At 57.1% G+C, this 20,427-nt stretch overlaps 1 protein-coding gene across 1 annotated transcript in view; it reads right to left on the bottom strand.

Annotated features, from left to right (window-relative positions):
- Positions 1-12: 12 nt before the first annotated feature.
- Positions 13-20,427, bottom strand: part of CARD14 (caspase recruitment domain family member 14) — a 24,349-nt gene continuing 3,934 nt past the window's right edge. The window contains exons 4-20 of the mRNA XM_025859978.2: positions 17,710-17,877; positions 16,678-16,797; positions 16,010-16,135; positions 15,620-15,769; positions 14,522-14,638; positions 13,899-14,041; positions 13,659-13,753; positions 12,001-12,061; positions 11,575-11,767; positions 7,611-7,737; positions 7,098-7,335; positions 6,146-6,209; positions 5,320-5,431; positions 4,580-4,753; positions 2,706-2,827; positions 1,687-1,802; positions 13-1,128 (exon numbers count right to left, since the gene is read on the bottom strand). Of these exons, the coding sequence (XP_025715763.1) occupies positions 921-1,128; positions 1,687-1,802; positions 2,706-2,827; positions 4,580-4,753; positions 5,320-5,431; positions 6,146-6,209; positions 7,098-7,335; positions 7,611-7,737; positions 11,575-11,767; positions 12,001-12,061; positions 13,659-13,753; positions 13,899-14,041; positions 14,522-14,638; positions 15,620-15,769; positions 16,010-16,135; positions 16,678-16,797; positions 17,710-17,877 (2,334 nt within the window). The 3' untranslated portion in view covers positions 13-920. The remainder of the gene's footprint in view (positions 1,129-1,686; positions 1,803-2,705; positions 2,828-4,579; positions 4,754-5,319; positions 5,432-6,145; positions 6,210-7,097; positions 7,336-7,610; positions 7,738-11,574; positions 11,768-12,000; positions 12,062-13,658; positions 13,754-13,898; positions 14,042-14,521; positions 14,639-15,619; positions 15,770-16,009; positions 16,136-16,677; positions 16,798-17,709; positions 17,878-20,427) is intronic.

Genomic DNA, 20,427 nt, shown 5'->3' on the forward strand with positions numbered 1-20,427 from the left:
GCCTGAATTCTAGAGCAACTTCCTGAGGCACTCGGGTTCGGGGGAATGACATTCAGTCTCCCACAGTAGGGGGCACAGCCAGGTGCTAGGGGGCCTGGGGGCTGGGCCCAACCATGCCCACATGTCTACTGAGCTCTGGAGGTGGAGGAAAGGCACTTTGCCCTGGAGAAGGGGCTGAGTGGGCTGCCCGGTAGAGGGGGCAGATCTCGGGCTCAGGAGGAGCCCGGCCGGTGTGCAAGGGTATTTGTGGGAGGCTTTTCCAGGACACCCCCGTGGGTCCCTGAATCAGGTATGGTGGCCACCAGGCAGAAACCCACGAAAATACTGTTTCCTTTGTTGGGAAACCATATTTCCCAGTTTGTACACACGACTTTCCAAACTTGAGTCACTGAAGCAGGTGTCAGCCATCAGAAGCTGAGAAAGCTAGCCAGGCTTACCTTACAAGGGGGTCTGTGCCTTCACTCTGGGTGGGGATGGCAGTGACTTTAGGGGGCACCAGGGCTACCAGCCTGCTGCCTTGGTGGCTTTGGAACGAGCCCTTTGGCACATTGAAATGCAAAAGGGAAGAATTGGGTCAGACAGTTGGTTTTCTGGAGACATCTGGGGCCTTCCGCTGTGGGAGGGAGGGTGCAGGAGATGCCAAACCACAGACGTGTTTTCAGGGCCTCTGGTTCAGACCCTGGCAGCCAAGCCTTGGAGGAGGGGGAGATGACTTGCACAGAAAGGTGGGCGGATGGTTCGAATGCCCACCTGTGACCTGCACAGAGTGGAGTTCAAGGTTGGACCCCAGTGAGGGGAACAGATGCTCGGAGAGCTGGGCTTATGTGGTGAGCACCCCCAAGGCTGTGCCCGCGAGGCTCTGAGCTCAAATCACAGGGACTCAGAGATCCCCACAGGCCCTGGAGGGGACTGCGGGGCCGTCAACGGGGGCTCTGCTCTGTCCACACGATCTTCTTCTGCTCGTCTCCGATGGCGCAGCGCACACAGCCGAGCAGTGCTTCCAGGTCACCCCAGCCTTCGGGGGCCAGGCTGCTGTATAGACAGGGCGCCTTGTCCAGCTCAGCCTCCTCCTGCCTGCCCGCCTCCAGGAGCTGCTCCTCGGATGTGCCGTGCCGCTGCAGGGCCTTCCTGCACGGGCCAGACACGGTGGGACACGCTTAGGGAGAGCCGCATGCTGGCTGCCCGGAGCAGAGCCCAGCTCGGAGTCCAGGGGGCAGCGTACAGACCCCCGCTTCGAGGGGCCCAAGTGCCTCGTAGAGGACACACGAGTCAGGCCCCAGATGACTGGCACGGCGGGGGGCGGGGGGGCGGGCTCTGGTTTACAAGCTCGGCTGACATGTTATAAGGGGGCAACAGGATGTCTGGGTTTGTCCCCAACCGTAAACCACGTAATGGTTTTCAGCCCCTGTCCTCACCTAGCACGGGTGGACTGTCAGCTGCGTGTACCCCAGTGAGCACGTGCCCTTAGTCAAGTCAAGGCAGGCTCCAGGTCTCACCTCACCGTCCCCCAGGCTGTTGCCTGGGGGAGGGCAGCAGGTCCCTTGTCCCAGAAGCTGTGGGGGCACTGCCCTGCCACGCTTCCAGGCACTGGCGCAGGGTGAGTTCCTGGACACCCCCCGCCCCATGCCCCGGAGGCAAGTGGTGCCAGGTGTAGACCCCACCGCTGGCCCTCGGGGGCATACCTACTTGAGTTTCTTTGCTGCCCTCTCGTTGATGGGGATGTGGATGATGATGGGGAAGATCTCCATCCTGTGCAGGGCACAGATGCTGTCCAGCTGGATGTCCAGGAGGGCGTGGGTGTTCTGGAGGGGAACGTGGGAGATGGATGGGTCAAGGTCCTCGGCCTTGGAGACGACAAAGGGAGACCACACCCGGGAGGGGCAGTGGGAAGAGAAGCCAGGGATGTTCTGTGGTGGCCGAGGGCACTTGTTCTACAATCAAGAGTCTGTCCCTTTGGTTTGTCATCTGGAAAATCTAGGAACTGAGAGCCATCGGGGTTGAGGGAGCCTTTGAGAGGGGCTGGAACCCAGGGGGTCGGAAGGCTCCATCAGCCTCTGCGGGGGGGGGAGGGGCGAGCGGACTGTTGGGAAGGGGGCATCTGCCTCTGGTGCACAGCTGGGCCTGGCCCTCTTAGGTCCACATGAAACTGCATGGTTCACCGTAAGCTGCCTTTCATGTATTTGTGTGAGCCTCAAGTCATGGGGTGTTATCTCCATTTACTCGTTATTTAACAAATATTATTCAGCATTTCCTGTGTTGAGGAACCGGGCTCAGGGATGTTAAGAGGCTGGCCCAGAGTCCCACGGATCCCAGATGGCAGAGACGGGGCTGGATCTTTCTGCACTCCTCCCTCTGAACGCAGAGCCAGAGACGAGCTGAGCACCAGCACCAGGGGTCCCTGGCTTGCAGGTTGGCGACCAGGGTCCCCCAGATCTCAAGGTCCTCTGGAGATGGTCCCCAAGCCCCCAGAGCAGCCCCCACCTGCCCCTTACCTTTTCTTTTTTTAAAGATTTTATTTGACAGAGAGAGAGAGCAGGACTGAGAGACAGAGAGCGTGAGTTGGGGGGGAGGGGCAGTGGGAGAGGGAGCAGGCTCCCCGCTGAGCAGGGAGCCCGACGTGGGGCTCAATCCCAGGACCCCAGGATCATGACCTGAGCCGAAGGCAGACGCTTAACCGACGGAACCACCCAGGTGCCCCCCCTTACCTTTTCCATGAGGGACTCGACAGCCCGGCGGGTCACCCAGTAGCGGCCACCAGATGCCTCCCCCTCCTGGATGATGTCCCCTCTCTGGCTGGAGGCATCATATTCCTCCTGGCTCAAGTACTCTGAAGGTGACAGTGGACAGGGACATCACACTCTGTGAGGTCCTGAGGGAGCTCTATGCTGAACGTGCCGCCCATGGTCCCCCACCAGTTCTGGGGGACGTGCCTCCCAGGATGTCCTCTTTATAAACCTGACCCTGCTCTTAGCACTCAAGAGGAGTCTGTGCCCTGCACACTCAACGATGCAGATAAACGAGGCCCTCCCCATCACCCCCGCCCAAGCTCCAAAAGTGCAAGTGCACACATCCAGCTTCTCACACCTAGAAATGCCTTAGAGCCCACACATAGGCGCTTCCCAGCTGGGCGCAGCTACACCCCCAGGGGACACTTGGCGACGTCTGGAGACATTTGTGGCTGTCACCACTGGGGGGGGCATGCTATGTCTACTGGGTGGAGGCCGGGGTGCTGCTCAACGTCCTGCAGTTCCCAGGATGCCCCCACACGGGGGGAGGCAGCCCCACCCAACTGTCAGGGCCAAGGTTGAGAACCCTTGCACTGAATAAACCTGTCAAAACACACCCCGCTTGTGCTTTTCTTCCTGAATCGCCTCTGTTCTGAGTGCGCGTTCTCCTCCGTCAGACCGCCCCCCACCCCCGCCCCCATCACGGGGACTCCAGCTCACAGACAGCTCCCTCCGAGGCCTTTCCTCCCCGGCGTGCTGCACCTGCAGCGCCTCTGGCCCCCCTCTGGCCCCTGGGGCCGCAGCACACAGCACCTTTGCCCGGCCTGTGGCCCCACCAACTCCTGCCTGCCCGTCAGAGCCCAGCTGCGCCCCCCGTCTTCTCCAAAGCATCTGTCTCCCTCGCTGGGCCACTTGTGGAGCCAACGCCCAGCAGCCTGTCTGTCTCCAGGAGGCTGCCCCTCTCCAGCTCCCTGCCGGGAACCTGGCATACGGGAGGTGCCTGCTAGAGGAGCCAGACTCGCTCACCCCTGTGCCCTCTGTGAACCCCAGGGGGGTCCGGACAGAGCCCTATTCCCCCTCCGGTGGTAACCCAAGGCTTCCGGTAGCCATTGACGAGCTGATGAATGAAGACCCACAAAGCTGCTCTCCTGCTCGCCAACCTTGGAACCACCTCTCCTGCTGTGCAGGCACTCAGACCCTGTCCCCCGGGATCCAGGATTCCAGATGGCCCGCTCCTCTCCGTGACTCTCCACCAAGCAGCTCTGGGGGTGAGCAGGTGGACAGAGCCATTTGGGGGTCCTGTCCCACCTGAGTACAAACCTATCTGCCAGCAGTAACCGCACTGGATTGAATAGCATCCCCCCAGGATACGTGACCGTCTGGAACCTGGGAATGTGACCGTATTTGGAAATAGGGTCTTGGCGGATGTGGTTAGTGAAGATGAGGTCGCACTAGAGTAAGATGGACCCTGAATCCATGACTGGTTCCTTATAAGAAGACCGTGTGAAGACACAGAGAGACGGGAGGAGGCCAGGTGACAAGGAGGCAGAGACGGAAGTGACGCAGCCACAAGCCAAGGACCCCCAGGACCATCAGCACCACTGGAAGCCAGAAGAGGAAAGGAGTGACTCCCCCTGAGAACCTCTGGGCGGGGGGCGGGGGCAGCACAGAGACACCTGGATCCCAGCCTTCTGGACTCCATCACCACGGGGCAATAGACCTCTGCTGTTGCACGCGGCCCAGGACACTCGCACGGTGACCTCCACACTGCTCTCCCGAGCGAAGGCAAGCATTCTGCCAAGGCCTTGCCCTGCCACCCGGCAGGCAGGTGGGGCTCCCAGGTGATGGCGTACCTGCTGGGCATTTCTTGAACCCTTGGAGGAGGCACAGCTTCTCGCTCAGGATCTTCCCTACCACCCTGGGCACAAAGATCACTGGCCGGGGCTGGCTGGGCCTGTGGGGGTGCACCAGGGTGTAGGGCACCAGGGTGAAGCAGCTCTCAGCCCAGAAGCACGCAGTGGAGCACTCTGTGGGGGAGAGGAGGTGTGAGCGGGCCGGGCGCCAAGCTGGGCAGTCCACCAGCCTCTCGGGCCACAGCACAGACCGTGCGTGTTTGGGGCAGTAACACAGGCTCAGCCTGCACCAGGGACACGTGTGTCCCACACCCTGTGGCTGGTGGTTCTTTGCACCCGTTGATGAGGCGGCTCTGCGTCTCTCCGGGCTCAGCTCCACGGGCCCGCAGCGGGGGTAGAGAAAAGCAGTTCTCTTCCTTTCCAGCACGCTGCAAGACCACAGGCCCCAGGGTCCTCGCCCTCGCTGGACCCACAGCACCAGGCCTCCCTCCCTCCCGGTCCCTGCTCTTCTAGATTGTACTTCTGTTTTCAACAGTCATATCATGCACCCAAAACACTTGCCAAAAAGAAGAAAATTAACTCCAAACAATTCACCTCACGCTCAATCCACTCCCACTGCCTCCAATGAGGGTTTGACCTGATAGGGGTGCGTGCCACGCTCACCTCTGTCGCGACCTCACACCCACACACGTCACACAGTGGCGGTCAAGAGCCCCCTCAGCCTGTGCTACCCGCCTCACCTTCCAGCTTGCTGGGCTCCCACAGGGCCCCGTCGAAGGATGAGCGCAGAGGGCTGGCCTTGGTTCTGTCCACGCTGACGATGCGGACCAGCTTCTGGGGTCCCCTGGATGACTGTTGGAGGAGGGAAGAGGGGCGAGCAGGTGTCCAAGCCGACAGGACCCTAGCCCACTGCAAAATCCAAGCTGGTCCCTGGACCACCAGGCTGTGCCCACTGAACAGCCAGGAGGCTCAGGCCCCATGCCAGAGGGTGGGAGCCGAAGGGAGGCAGGACAGGGTCCTCAGGCAGAGCCCCCGAGCAGGGCACTCCTGAGTGTGGCGTCCAAAGTGAGGGCAGGCTGCATAAAGCAGGAGGGAAGACTAGGGGCCCCCACAGCCTAGACCTGCCCCAATCCAGGGAAGCTGCCCTAACATCCTGCTGGGGGACAGCTGAATGTTCTATGTCGGGACATCAGAGGTTCTAGGATGGGGTGCAGATGGACAGGCAAACGGGATGACCTGGGAGGGTGACAGAGACAGCCTATGTGATGTATCTGCGCACACAGGGGAGCTTGCAGGCTGGGTGTGGTGTGCAGGCCCAGGTGAAGGCCTGGAGGGACCACTGGGGAGAGACACACATGGGGTCAGCAGCCTATGGGCCCTGCCCCTGGGCCCCCAGGCCAGCACCTGCCCCACTTCCAGCCCACCCCAGATGGGGCCAGGACCCTCCAGGCGGGACCCACCCCAGATGATGTGAGCCAGGAGGAGGAAGGCCAGGACAGAGAGGCAGGACCCACCGCAGCAGGGCCCTGTGTCCGGGATCCGGGTTGGCAGGTCTCACCACCTCACCTTGCGGGCGATGGTGCTTTGCTGAGCCATGTCCTGGATGAGGGCGATGAGCAGCTGCTGAGCCCTGTGCAAAGGAGACCGTCCCTGACCCAGGGGCAAGGAGGACTCAAAGAAGAAGCAGGCCCCTGCCCAGCACGCCCGAACCCACCCCTGCAGCCCCAGGCAGCTGTCTCCACCCTGGGGGGGGGGGGCATTACAGTCCCCTGGGGCTTTTGGAAAACTGCAAAGCCTCAGCCTGCCCCCTGCAACTGCCAATGGAATTGTTCTGAGTTGGGACCCAGGTGACTCCGTGGGAACCTGGGTCTGGGCCACGCTCTAGAATCTCGACAGCCAGCCTGGCGTCACTGAGAGCGATGAGGCTTCGGGGCAAGACACCCTGCTTTGTCTACCACGGTTGATCTAGAACACAGTTCTCAGCAGGGCTGATGGTGCTCCCAGGGAGGGCGGCCCATGGTCCCAGTTGGCCCAGGACTGAGGGGCTCCCCAGGACACGGGACTTCCCCAGCTTTAACCAAAATAGTCCTGGACACACCAGGATGGTGGTCACCCAACCCACAGGAGACACTGGGCAATGTCCTGAGACATTTTAATTGTCTTGGGGGGCAGAGGGACTCCTGGTGTCCAGTGGGTGGATGCTGCTCACCGTCCTACAGTGCCCAGGATGGCTCCCCGTGACTGAGTGAGCCAGCCCCAAATGTCACGCTGGTCCTGAATGCTCTAGAATTGTCTAGGACCAAGGGTCATCCCTTTCCACAAAGAAACCCCATCTAAGTGGTGACATTGCGGGTGGCACACTGGGGATTCCACTTTGGGGTGTCTCATCATGCCCACCCTCTCCTCTTGGGCAGGAGGGGTCATTCACAGGAAGCCAGCCAGGCCCCCCCTGGCCGCACCCCTGGCCGCACCCCCGGCCCAACCTGGAGAGGTGTTGGAGCGCACTACCGCTGCTCACCGGGCGTAGTTGGGGATGGTGCCGTGCTCGACGCCCTTCGTGCTGTAGGGGCCCAAGCGGTGGGCGTGCCAGCAGCTGCGACCCTGGAACATGGTGTCGCTGATGTGCAGAACGTCACTGCATTGCACCCGCAGCTCCCCCTCCGCCCGTGCCTCCATGGCCAGGTTCACCCGGATGTAGAAGGAATCCCCTGAGGTAGCCACTTGGGCCTCCAGGTCCTGGACCAACTTCTTATAACCTGATCAAAGATAAGCCCGGGGCCATGATCCCACTCAGGGAAGGTTCTGGAATGTGAAAGCAGGAAAGAAGGAAGGAGCCTCCCCCAGAGTCTTGGGAGCCATTCTGGTGCTGGAGCCAATGGGCAGGAAGGAGATCCCCAGCTGCCCTGCGGCCCTCTGCACACTTAGGGCACAGTCTGGTTCCGGGGTGCATGAGAGGGCTGGCTTCGCACACCCAGGGGCTCAGGTCTCAGGTGGGGGCCTCATGGAGTGGGCGGGGTGCGGGAGTGTGTACCCTCCATGTTGACCTTCACAGACAGGCAGCAGAAGCCGTTGACCCTCTGGAGAAGTCCGACAGCTTGCTCTAGGGTGGTGTCCTCCAAGGTGGCCTTGAACAAGGGCTCTGTTGCCTCATAATCCACCTGAGGGCAAATCACCAGCGTCGGCCTCTTTTGACCTGGATTCTGGACTCTACAGTAGGACCCGCTCACCCTTCCCAGCCATCCACACGCACCCACCAGAGCCCTTGCCACCGGCCCTGCTTCAGGACATCTTGAAGCGGCCTCCTCCAACTACACTCATTCCCATGCCGAGAATCAAGCACCCACCCTTCCCCAACACGCGGTGTGCCAAGATTACCGCTGAGGGCCAAGTTTCCACTCTTCAAGATAGATTCCACTCTAGAGCATTTCAGGTCAGGGGTTCTCAGCTTGGGACTATTGACATGTGAGGCCATTGTTCTGTGCTGTGGGGCTGGACCCAGGCCCTGCAGGACATTGGGCGGCATCCCTCCCCCCCGCTTTGTTGCCCTGGTGGTGACAGCCCACGAGCACAGGGCTCTCGCAGTCCACCCCACTCATTCGCTCAACCCTGGGTGGTTTTAAGTTTAGAAGAGTATATATTTTTATCATGAAAAAAATATTCTAGCTACTACCACAATCAGACAACAAAAAAGAAATAAAAGGCATCCAGATTGTTAAGGAAGGACTAAAACTTTCACTATTTGCAGATGACATGATACCCTATATAGAAAAACTGAAAGACTCCACCAGGAAACTGCTAGAACCGATCTATGAACTCAGTAATGTCACAGGATCCAAAATCAACATACAAAAATCCATTGCATTTCAATACACCAATAATGAAGCAGCAGAACGAGAAATCAAGGGAACAATCCCATTTACAATAGCACCAAAAATAATAAGATACCTAAGAATAAACCTGACCAAAGAGGGAAAAATATGTGTTCTCTGAAAACTATAAAACACTGATGAAAAATATCGAAGATGACACAAAAATATGGAAGGACATTCCAAGCGCATGGGTTGGAAGAACAAATATTGTTAAAATGTCTCTACTATCCAGAGCAAACTACACATTTAATGCAATCCCCATTCAAAATACCACCAGCATTTTTCACAGAACTAGAACAAACAATCCTAAAATTTATATAAAACAAAAGACAAATAGTCAAAGCAAACTTGAAAAAGAAAAGCAAAGCTGGAGGCATCACAATTCCAGACTTCGAGTTTTATTACAAAGCTGTGGTCATCGAGACACTATGGTACTGGCACAAAAACAGACACATAGATCAATGCAACAGAAGAGAGAGCCCAGAAATGGACCCTCAACCCTATGGTCAACTAATCTTCGACAAAGCAGGAAAGAATATCCAATGAAAAAAAGACAGTCTCTTCCATAAATGGCGTTGGGAAAATTGGGGAGCTTTTTGCTATGTGCAAAAGAATGAAACCGGACCAGTTTCTTACACCATACAGAAAAACAAATTCAAAGTGGATGAAAGACCTAAATGTGAGACCTGAGACCATAAAAATCCTAGAGGAGAACACAGGCAGTAACTTCTTTGACCTCGGCCCCAGCAACTTACTAGACGCGTAGCCAGAGACGAGGGACTCAAAAGACATAAAAATAAAAAGCTTCTGCACAGTGAAAGAAACAATCAACAAAACTAAAAGCCAACCTATGGAATGAGAGAAGATATTTGCAAATGACATATCCAATAAAGGGTTAGTATCCAAAATATATAAAGAACTTATAAAACTCAACACCCAAAAAACAAATAATCCAGTTAAAAATAGGCAGAAGAAAAAAAAAATGGGCAGAAGACATGAGTAGATATTTCTCCACAGAAGACATCCAGATGGCCAACAGACACATGAAAAGATGCTCAACATCACTCATCCTCAGGGAAATGCAAATGAAAACCACAATGAGATATGGCCTCACCCCTGTCAGAATAGCTAAAATCAACAACGCAAGAAACAACACATGTCGGAGAGGCTGTGGAGAAAGGGGAACCCTCCCACACTGTTGGTGGGAATGCAAGCTGGTGCAGCCACTCTGGAAAACAGTATGGAGGTTCCTCAAAAAGTTAAAAATGGAGCTACCCCATGATCCAGCAATTGCACTACTGGATATTTACCCAAAGGATACAAACATACTTATTTGAAGGGGCACCTGCACCCCAATGTTCATAGCAGCAATGTCCACAGTAGCCAAACTATGGAAGGAGCCCAGATGTCCATCGACGGATGAATGGATAAAGAAGCTGTGGTTGGGGGTGCCTGGGTGGCTCAGTCGTTAGGCGTCTGCCTCCGGCTCAGGTCATGATCCCAGGGTCCTGGGATCGAGCCCTGCGTCGGGCTACCTGCTCCGCGGGTAGCCTCAGCAGGAGACAGACCAGCAGGGGGTGCTGCCCAAGGCTGGGGTGGGGGGACGAGTTTGCCCGAGTAAGCAAAGTTCCGTCGGGAGGGGTGAGCCCCGGGGGCTGGCCTGGCCTGTGGCTGAGCCCTCCACTTCCGTTCAGACGTTCCTGAGTGTGAGAGCAGCCTGCAGCCGTGCACCGGGGGCCTCACCCTCTCATCCAGGTGAGCAGTGGGAGGGGCCGGGGCCAGCAGGTGGCAGGACAGAGTGAGGGCTGTGTCCCATCACTATTGGGAGGTGACAGCCCCCCTGAGGATGAAGTCATGGTTAGGGTGTGGTTAGAAGCAGAGGCCTGCTTCTCCCTCTCCCACTCCCCCCTGCTGTGTTCCCTCTCTCGCTCTCTCTCTGTCAAATAAATAAATAAAATCTTAGGAAAAAAAAAAAGAAGCTGCGGTATATACACACAATGGGATATTACTCAGTCATCAAAAAGAATGAAATCTTGCCATTTGCAACGACATGGATGCAACTGGAAGGTATTATGCTGAGTGAAATAAGTAAGTCAGAGAAAGACAATTATCATATGATCTCACTCATATGTAGAATTTAAGAAACAAAAGAAATGAGCAAAGGGGAAAAAAGAGAGACAAACCAACTCTTCACTCTAGAGAACACACTGATGGTTACAGAGGGGAGGCGGTGGGGAGATGGGGGAAACAGGTGAGGGGGATTCAGGAGTTGGGAAGAGCAGCGGGTGATTACCGAAGTGTTGAGTTACTATATTGTACACTTGAGACTAACATAACACTGTAGGTTGACTAACGGGAATTAAAAACTCAAAAGTAAATAAATAATAATAAAATACATTAAGATATCAGGACTGTCTCCCCAAACATCATAAAAGTTGCTTTAACCACAACGTAGCCTGTTAATGGTGAGGGAGGAGCCGGCGGGCCCAGGGCTCCGGAGCAAAGGCGGTGCCTGCCCATGCTTCTCAGCCCTCGCCTCTGCCATAACCTGCCCCCACCTCACCCCAAGCTCACCCCAGGCTCCTCCTGGGGGAACCAGCCTCAGGAACAGGGTGACTGTTTTCTGCTTCCAGGCCACATCAAAGTCACCTCCCCGCCCACATATTCACTTGATAATAATTAGTCAAGTGGTATATTTATGGGTTTTGCAGTTTAACGAATATTTTGCAATAAAAAAGGTTTTAAAGATGCCCCCAACGAGATGGTGAATTGTATGTGATGGCTGTGTGTTTTACTACATACACACAATGTGATCAGCACAGTGAAAGAACAGGGCTATGGCCTTTATCCAAACGTCCCGGGTCAGCACCGCTGCAGCCAGAAGCCTTCTCGGATGGCAGGTGGTCCTCTCCTGAGCTTGCGGGCTCACCCACCTGAGTTCACGAACGTCAGGGATCCAGATGGGGCAGGGCTCCCATGGGAGTCAACTGGAACGTAGCCTTTAAGTGAGTCTAACCTCAGCCCGAGAGGGAGCCTGGGCTATCCTGACAACACGCCCTTGTCAAGTCGGACCCCACCCGGAGCAGGTCCCGGGGCGGGGGCTTGTGGGGCGGGGGCCACACTCACCATCATGATCTGGGTGCCCGGGCGCAAGGCCATCTCGTCCGCCGCCGAGCCAGGGGTGACCCGGTGAATGAAGATGCCCGTGAGGTTGCCACCAATGATGCTGATCTGCTCCAGCAACGCATCCCCCTGGAAGGCCAGCACGGTGACCTGGCTCAGGATCTTGCGGGCCAGCCTCCTCCTCACTGGGACGCTGCTGCAGGAGGGGAGGTGACAGAGCCCACGAGCCACCAGAGCAGGAGGTCAGGCCAGGCCCTGATCCCGCTGTCCCCAGCATTCTGGAATTCACACACACACACACACACACACACACACACACACCCTAACCATGACTTCATCCTCAGGGGGGCTGTCACCTCCCAATAGTGATGGGACACAGCCCTCACTCTGTCCTGCCACCTGCTGGCCCCGGCCCCTCCCACTGCTCACCTGGATGAGAGGGTGAGGCCCCCGGTGCACGGCTGCAGGCTGCTCTCACACTCAGGAACGTCTGAACGGAAGTGGAGGGCTCAGCCACAGGCCAGGCCAGCCCCCGGGGCTCACCCCTCCCGACGGAACTTTGCTTACTCGGGCAAACTCGTCCCCCCACCCCAGCCTTGGGCAGCACCTCCTGCTGAGGCTGAAACTCCCTGCCTCTTCCCTTCCTCACTACTTAGAAACTTGAGGTCATCTTCCCCAAAACAGGAGTGGGGTCTGACCTATAGTGTGTCCTCACATGATAGTTGAACGACTTGCCAACATTTTACAGGATAGGGCAGCTGGAGTTTGGATGTCTGGCTTCATTCAAAATCAAATCTAGGTGGGGGTGGGTGGGTGAAACAGGTGATGGGGATTAAGGAGTACACTTGTTGTGATGAGCACTGGGTGATTAAAATAAAAACTTAAAATAATCAAATGTGGCATAACCCTGGGCCGCATTTCTGCCTGGGTCAACGGTTGCCTGCTATTTTTGCCGAGCTCACAGACAAAACTCCGTTCATGATTACATTCAGAGTCAAATGATAATAGTATATTCCTGATGTACTTGAGGTCAATTCCACTAAAAGTGTAGGAAACTAGGACGTTATACAGAATTGTGGCAGAAGGAAACAAAGTGGGGCGCCTGGGTGGCTCAGTCGTTAGGCGTCTGCCTTCGGCTCGGGTTGTGGTCCCGGGGTCCTGGGATCGAGCCCCGCGTCGGGCTCCCTGCTCAGCGGGAAGCCTGCTTCTCCCTCTCCGACTCCCCCTGCCTGTGTTCCCTCTCTCGCTGTGTCTCTCTCTGTCAAATAAATAAAATCTTTAAAAAAAAAAAAAAAAAGGAAACAAAGAGCATCACATCCAGGATGGATATGCCCTGGGGGGACCCTCTCGGTTAACCCCATCTCGCAGGGAGCAAGGTTTCTAGTCAAGTGACCCACTAGGAGCCTCGGACCCCACCTGCTCTAAAGGGGTGAATGTTCTGAACAGCTCAAGGTTTGTGCGCCCCCTGGTGGCCACTGGGGTGAATTCCAGACGGGGTGCTAAGCACCCGCTGCGCGCGAGGCTCACGGCTGGAGACAGGTGTGCAGGGTGGAAAAGGTGAGGAGGCTGTTTGTGTGGGGCCCATGGTTGAGAAGGAGAGGAGGCAAGCCAAGTCACAAACATGAGGAATAAGCCACAGGAGATGTGGGAAGGTCTCACGTGCCACACCCGGGAGGAGAGATGTTCCCAGCAGGTGCTTTTTCCAGGGGCGGGGGACTAAAGCCTGCCGCCTTCTGATGTCACCATCAGACCAGGGAGGGTTAGAGAGAACACGTGTGTCCGGAGCTATCTGAGCAGTAATGCTGAGCTGGACGGGAAGATGAACACAACTCCCTTGGCTCCAAGGTGAGAGACAGAAAGGACGCCCAGTAAACAGGGCATGGGCTTGAAGGACCAGGTAGTCGGGATGCCCCAGAGGCCCGGGGCGGGGCAGCGGTGAAGCTCGCCTCCTCAGCCCAAGCCCTGGAGAGGTACTGGGTTGTCTCATCTGCCTCCCTGAAGACCCCTGTCCTCACTTCTCCTCCTGCTCAGCCAGCCCAGCTCAGGGGAGGGGGGTGGCTGCAGAGGCCCAGGTGGGGTGCACTCACCTGCCCTGTCTACAGTCTCATAATCCAGGTCTGCGTCACCTGCCTTCACCCCCGGGGAGGGTCCCCGGTTCACCTGCAGGATTTCTGGGAAGCCACTGGAAAGCATGGGAGGAAGACCGCTCGGGCTGCCTCACTTGCTTCCTGCTCAGACCCAGAGCCCCTGCACCTGCGCCGCCCTCAGCCCATGTCCCAGTGAGCTGCCAGGGCCCGCGCCACCTGAACCCCATTGCCAGTCGTTACCCGAGAGACCAGGGGTCTTCCCGGAAGTCCTCTGTGGCCCGCTTATACAGGGACTGTGGACTGGGAGGCACGGGGCTGCTGGAGCGGAAGCTGTCCACCAGCTCACGGTTGGATGTGGCGTTCAGGTCAGAGCAGAGCTGAGACTGGAGGGGGACAGGGCAGAGGTGGGCGCAGGCTCCCACGGGACCCCACTCGACACCTCCCCACTGCTCCACGGCATGAGGGGAAAAACCATAATAAACCATGGTCCCCAACTGTCGGGGCAGAGCCGGTGAGAAGGACATAGCACAGAGGCAGGTCACGCTAGCTGAGCGCCTACTGTGTGCCAGGAACACTACTAGCTGCTTTCCATATCTCACGTCGCTCAGTGCGGCCGGATAAATCTACACGGTGGGTAGTATGGTCCCACTTCACATACGAAGCCACGGAGGCCCAGAGAGGCCCAGGGCCCGGCTGGTGAGGGTCACGTGCGCAGCGGGGCGGGTGTGCTGCACGGATCTGAACACAGGCCTGCATCCACGTCACGAGGACGTCTCCAGCACCTGCGTGCACCAGGCCCCGTCTGTCCCGCCAGGTGAGGGTGCACCGGCTTGGCCCGGGAGGGGAGGAGGCCCCCGCCGTACCTCAGGGGGGCCGGGGCAGCTGGAGTCACTGTCATCCCGCGGGCAGAGGGCGAACATGCGCACCAGCGGCTGCTTTCCCTTCGCACAGGGCTCCCTGGCGCCGGCTTCCTGCTTAGGCTGCCAAAGACGGGCCCCGGGCTGCTCAGTTCAGGCACGTTTCCTCTTGGATGCTCTTGGGGGTTTCCAGCAAGTCCCCTCCCTCCTGTCTCCACCTCCCGCCTCCACCCTCCGGGCAACCTCCCCTCATCATGTCCCCTCCTCGGAGCATGGGACCCCCAGCACCGCAGGAGCCGACCCCCGAGGAGACAGAAAGTAACCAGCCTGGTGAATGCTATTTCATCTCTTTTAGAGATTATATGTTGTTCCTTACCGGTGACACGAGTGACACATACCACATGTATCATATTCCTAACTCCGTATAGAATACTGGGGGCAAACAGAACTGACTAGAGGGAAGAAAGCAAAATTCTCCCATCCTCCACACTCAGGGACAGGACAGTTGGCATCTTGCGGTCTACCTTTTTCTAATACGTATATATATATTTTTGGAACATGGTAGATGTGAGGAGGTTGAAGGAGGAAGGGCTGGGGGCTCCGCCTAGGAAGAAGAGGGTCTGCCTAGGCCTAAGGGTCTCACCCACCCGCCGGGTGCCTGGAGCTGGAGAGGCTGACAGACCATAATCGGAGGTTCTGTAATCATTTTAGCTCTTTGGGAACATAGTTCCCTTCATGCATGGAAGTCGGCTCTTGGACATCGGACTTGCAAACATCTCAGGAATGCATCATCTACAAAAGCGGGTGGCTGCCTGGCCCAATTTCATATGCTTTCTTTCTTCATCGAACACCATACGCTACAGGTGCCAGAACCTTCCACCCGGCTACCTCTTCCATGACTTGCATACGATTACCATCAAAGAAGATACAGACATAGGCTCAACTTGACTTCAGTGATTTGGCAACAAGGTTCACCCACGCGAGCCAGCGTGCGGCAGATATGGCTGAATCCGGTGTCCCAGCAGGGCGGCACATGGCCTGGGACCCGCCCCACGCGCGCACACAGCCGCCAGCCTCCCTGCGGGGTGGGAGGGAAGCACTCACCCCCTGCAGGGACTCGGCCTTTGGCCTGCGGAGCTGTTGGCGCAGTTCACAGACCTGGTCTGTCAGCTCAAACACTTTCCTGCGGAGGGCATCCTTCTCTGTCAGCTTCTGAGAAATCTCCATCTGGGCTGCGTCCCGGGCGGAGTAGGCCTGGGAGCCAGACAGGAAAGGAGGGAGGATGGCACAGGGGGAGCGTGTCAGTAGGGGACAGCAGGGGGAGAGAGAGACGGGAATCTGGAACCAGCTGCCATGGGGGGGGGGGGCGCAGGGAGCCGCGTGACCCCAGCCAGCCCAGGGTCAAACCCCAAAGGCTTCTCGAGGAGCCTCGGCCAGGCGACACATTCTGCCACCGCCCAGCCCGGGCCCTGGGGCCCTTCCCCGCCAAGGTACCTGGTCGCGCTCCTTCTGTAGCTGCAGCAGTTCGCTCTGCAGGGCGTTCACCTTCTCCTTGTAGAGGTCACAGTCTACCTTTGTCCTCTGGAACTGGAGCAGGGTCTGCTCCTTCTCTTCCCAGTACTGGCCGGGGACAAACATAGCCCGCGCAGGCCAGCGGTGCTGGGGGTCGGCGGAGGATGGGGCGGGGCAGGGGGGGCCTCGGGGACAGAGGGGTTGGTTCGGGAGGTGAGACCGGTGACCTCCTGCTCATTTCTTAAGTGCTAAATTTCAAGGTGTGTCTGCGGAGTTGCTATGCTGATTATATTTGCTTTCAGTTATCAGAACACACGTGGATGTTGCAGGTATAACCACGTTTTGTTCATTCCATGTCCCAAGAGACGTAAATAATCTCCCTCCACGCTGCTTCATTCTCCCCCTGCCCCCTTCCTCCCAATCCTCCCATTGCCTGTCGTAGCGACTAAATAAACCTCACCACCACCACCCCCCTCACCGGAAAGCACCCGGAGTTTTGTTGCTCGTGTGTCTGGTCCTTTTCTGACCACCCACAAACCAGACGGGACCGCTAGCCGTGGGCTGTGAGTCCGTGCTCCATCAAGCTCCCCCGGGGGATGAGCATTTGTGAGAGCCTGTCTTCCCCGCCCGTGCTGCCCTGCCGGGGTCACCTGCTTGCGCTGCCTCTCGGCGGCCACAGCCCGCTCCCTCAGAGAGTGGATGCGGTCCACCAGCTCCTGCTTGCTCTCCAGGGCCTCGTCCAGGTTCTGCTCCAGGATGTCCTTCTCCGCCTGGGGCAAAGAGAGGTCAGCCCGGGGACCCCGACCTCCTGAAAGGCCTGCCCCTGGGAAGTGCCCCGTCGTTCTGCCCCGAGAACAGGCAGCAGGAAATTTCGGGGCCGGGCGTGAATCCGGATGGATTCAAGCTTATCCCTGCACACTAGGCAGGAGAAGAGGCAGGGTCAACAATCAAAATGGGAAATGTGCATTTCGCTTCTATTTCTCTGGGCTTGAGGCCAGAAAGTAAAGGAAACTGAAAGTCTCTCGGGGTGGCCATCCCCCCTTGTGGGCCGGGTCAGGCCGCTCTGTCCACAAACCCACCAGCACAGTCTCCGCGGAGGACACACCAAGGGACAGGCCATTCCCTCTCTGGCCCACTGCTCAGGAAGGGGCTTCGGAACCATCCAGGCGGGAGACCGGCCGCGGCAGCCCGCCCTGCACCCAGGGAATGTCTACTCATTGGGAGGAACAGCTCTATAAATAGACATTTTATTGACTGAAAGGAATCGACGAGGAGGGGCAGAAGTTTGCATAATTCCAGAAGCTGGCATCACCCGTTCTGCGGCTTCCTTCCAGAGTGCGCCTGGGCGGGATGGCAGAATATTCTGCAGGCAGAAAATTCGCCCCCCCACCACCAACCTTGAATCCCGTCATTTATAATCAGCCGAATTCCCGCTAAATCAGCACCGCAGCAGCTGCTGAGCTGAGGGGGGCCTTGCTCGGCACGTCCAATAGCTGTCCATCCTGCCACGTTGGGGGCCGGCGAGGAGCAGGAAGGGAACTGTAGGGTGTCCCTGGATGGCCTCCCTGTCCTCAGCCACCCCTCGGCGGACCACCTGTGAGAACCACCTCCCCCCCCACCCCACCCCCCGGCCCAGCCTGCGGGAGCCCCAGGCAGCTGCTGGGGACGGGAGCCGAACCCACCAGGCTGAAGGTCAGCGACCGGAGTTTCTCATTCTCTTCCTTCAGGCGGCTCAGCTCCTTGTCCCCGGGCTCCAGGCCGCCGGTCATCTGCAGGGACCGCTCGCGCAGTTCCCGCTCACAGGAGGAAGACATCCTGTGGCGCTGCATCTCTTGCTTCATCAGGTACAGCTGCCAGGAGGAGGCCGAGAGGAAGGGCCGAGTCAGGGCTGGTTCTCCACTAGCCCAGGGGCCCCTGCGTCCCTCACCTTTCTCCTCCAGAAGGACGCTTTTCATCCTTAGAGGGGCCCCTCCCCCGAGATTTCAAAATCCATTAAAGAGTTCTACCTAGTAAATAGTTCCAGTTCCTGGGGAGGAGAAAGGCATTTGGAGCTTTATTTTTTAGATGAGGCGAGCCATTAAATCTATGGGGTGGGGCCCAGGGAACAGAGAAAGGAGCCCGGGAAATCAGGTCTCGGACCCTCTCTCGAAACTCCGGGACCCCAGCAGCTGGTGGGTGGTGAGTGGCCAGTGAGCTAGTCCTTCAGCACGCACCCTGGCTTCCCTGCCTTTCCATAATCTGCTAAATACATTGCATAAAGGGAATCGGGATTCGTGAAAATCAGTAAGTGAGAAGAAAGAGGAAATCAAGTCAGATGGGGAGCAGAGATGCCTGGTCTATGCAGACGCACTTGCAATCCGCATGCAAATATGTGCCTCCCCGCCCCAGCGGGTTGCATGTCCAGGGCTGTGGTCCTCTGGAAGCTACCTGGCCAGGTCCTGGTGGCCTCCACCCTGCAGGATAGTGCCCCAAGAGAAACTCAGACCTGGGACCGCACCCCAGGCAGGTGTGATGCCCCGGGGTGGGGGGCCTTCCCTAAGAGGCAACCCAGGAAGTCCGGATGTCAGGGTGGAGTTAGCATTCACTCTGAGGTCAAGAGGAGAAGGAAGAACCTTTCCACTTGGACTTTTTCCCTCCCAACATTTCCATAGCAAATTTTCCATAAGCAATTACACAGTTCCTGCTATGGGTCACCCCGGTTAGATGTGTTACACTCCATATATTCAAAAAGTAAAATTAAATCATTGAGATCTGAATGGCGGGGGCCCTAAAACTGAAAATAAACCTAAGCAAATGAACCTAATTATATTTCAAACACTGTAGCCACAGTGATGGGAGGGAGAGGAACTGAGAGCCGGGCAGCCACAGCAGCTCATGACCTGCAAACCCTCAGCTCTGCTCAGCAGCTTTGTTCACCGGGCGCAGCTATTGTGAAAGTATTTTCCGTGCCCTATAGGATTGAGCAAGTGAGCGCTGGTGTGCGTGGGAGGATTCTCACCGCAGAAGAAGGGGCACCCGAGGATGGAATGGGGGAGGCGAGGACACGCCCTGAGGATTGACCGGAATTAGAGGTGTGGGTGTGACCTCACAGTTTCTAAAATACAAGTATGTCTGTGGACATGCATTCTTGCATGCATAAGTGCATATGCATATCCGTACGTGTCTGTGTACGTGTATATTTACGTGCACGTTTCCTAGTTTTGTCTGCTGAAAGGGCCAAGGAGCAAAGAGATCCCAGGAGCAGTGAGCACCCTTAGCGCCCCGATCTTGGTCTCTGCAAGAATCCAGGGCCCTTCAGGGAAATGGCTGAGCCCAGAGCTGGGGCAGGGTGGGGACGGGACAATCCCGGGAACTCTTGCAATACCAGCAAGGGAGTCTGTGCTCAGAAAATGAGGGGCCGTGCCACAGGACACAGAGGAGATTCAAGGGGCTCCCCCTGGCCAAATCTGAGACAATCTGTGCAAACCCATTCAGGACAGTAATATGTTACACACCATTGGAAATGGGAACCCACGCGCCTGAGCCAACAACAGATGCACGAGCTGGGGGGATTAAAGGCTCCCCCTCATGGGCAGGATGTTGAGGGCCAACAGGTGGACCGGAGCGGTCACTGGAGATGGGGGCTCCTCATCTAGCAGCCACCAGAGTAAAGATGAGTCCAGGCAAGAATCTCCAGTGAGGCTGTCTAGGGGGGAAATGTCCACGAGCCGCAGGGTGTTTGCTGCTTCCAGAACTGCCCACCCCCAGTCTGCTTCTCAGGAACAGGGATGAAAGCAGAGGAAGCAGGCAGCACCTGAGCCAGGTGAGCGATACTAACATCCCCCGCAAGGGGCGCTGGGCCTGGCGCCACGGTGGGGCCACTGGAACCAGGCCCAGGGTCCCTGTCTGTGCAGGGTCCTGCCAAAAAGGCATAACCCCCCATCTCCTTACGAGGAGACGTGAGACAAACCCAAAACGGGGAGCGGTCTATTACAGAAAAGAGGGGGGCCTTATATTCTTAAAAAACATCCATGCTGTGGGGCACCTGGGTGGCTCAGTCGGTTAAGCTTCCGACTCTTGATTTCAGCTCTGGTCATGATCTCAGGGTTGTAGGATTGAGCCCCATATCAGGCTTCATGCCTGGCATGGCGCCTGCTTGAGATTCTCTCTCTCCCGCTACCTTTCCCCATCTTCTCTCTGCCTCTCGAAAGAAAGAAAGAAAGAAAGAAAGAAAGAAAGGAAGGAAGGAAGGAAGGAAGGAAGGAAGGAAGGAGGGAAGGAGGGAAGGAAGGAAGGAAGGAAGGAAGGAAGGAAGGAAGGAAGGAAGGAAGGAAGGAAGGAAGGAAGGAAGGAAGGAAGGAAGGAAGGAGGGAAGGAGGGAAGGAGGGAAGGAGGGAAGGAAGGAAGGAAGGAAGGAAGGA

This window comes from Callorhinus ursinus, unplaced genomic scaffold (assembly GCF_003265705.2).
Source record: "Callorhinus ursinus isolate GAN/ISIS: 27379988/994484 unplaced genomic scaffold, GSC_fseal_2.0 scaffold68, whole genome shotgun sequence".
Classification (NCBI taxonomy): Eukaryota; Metazoa; Chordata; class Mammalia; order Carnivora; family Otariidae; genus Callorhinus; species Callorhinus ursinus.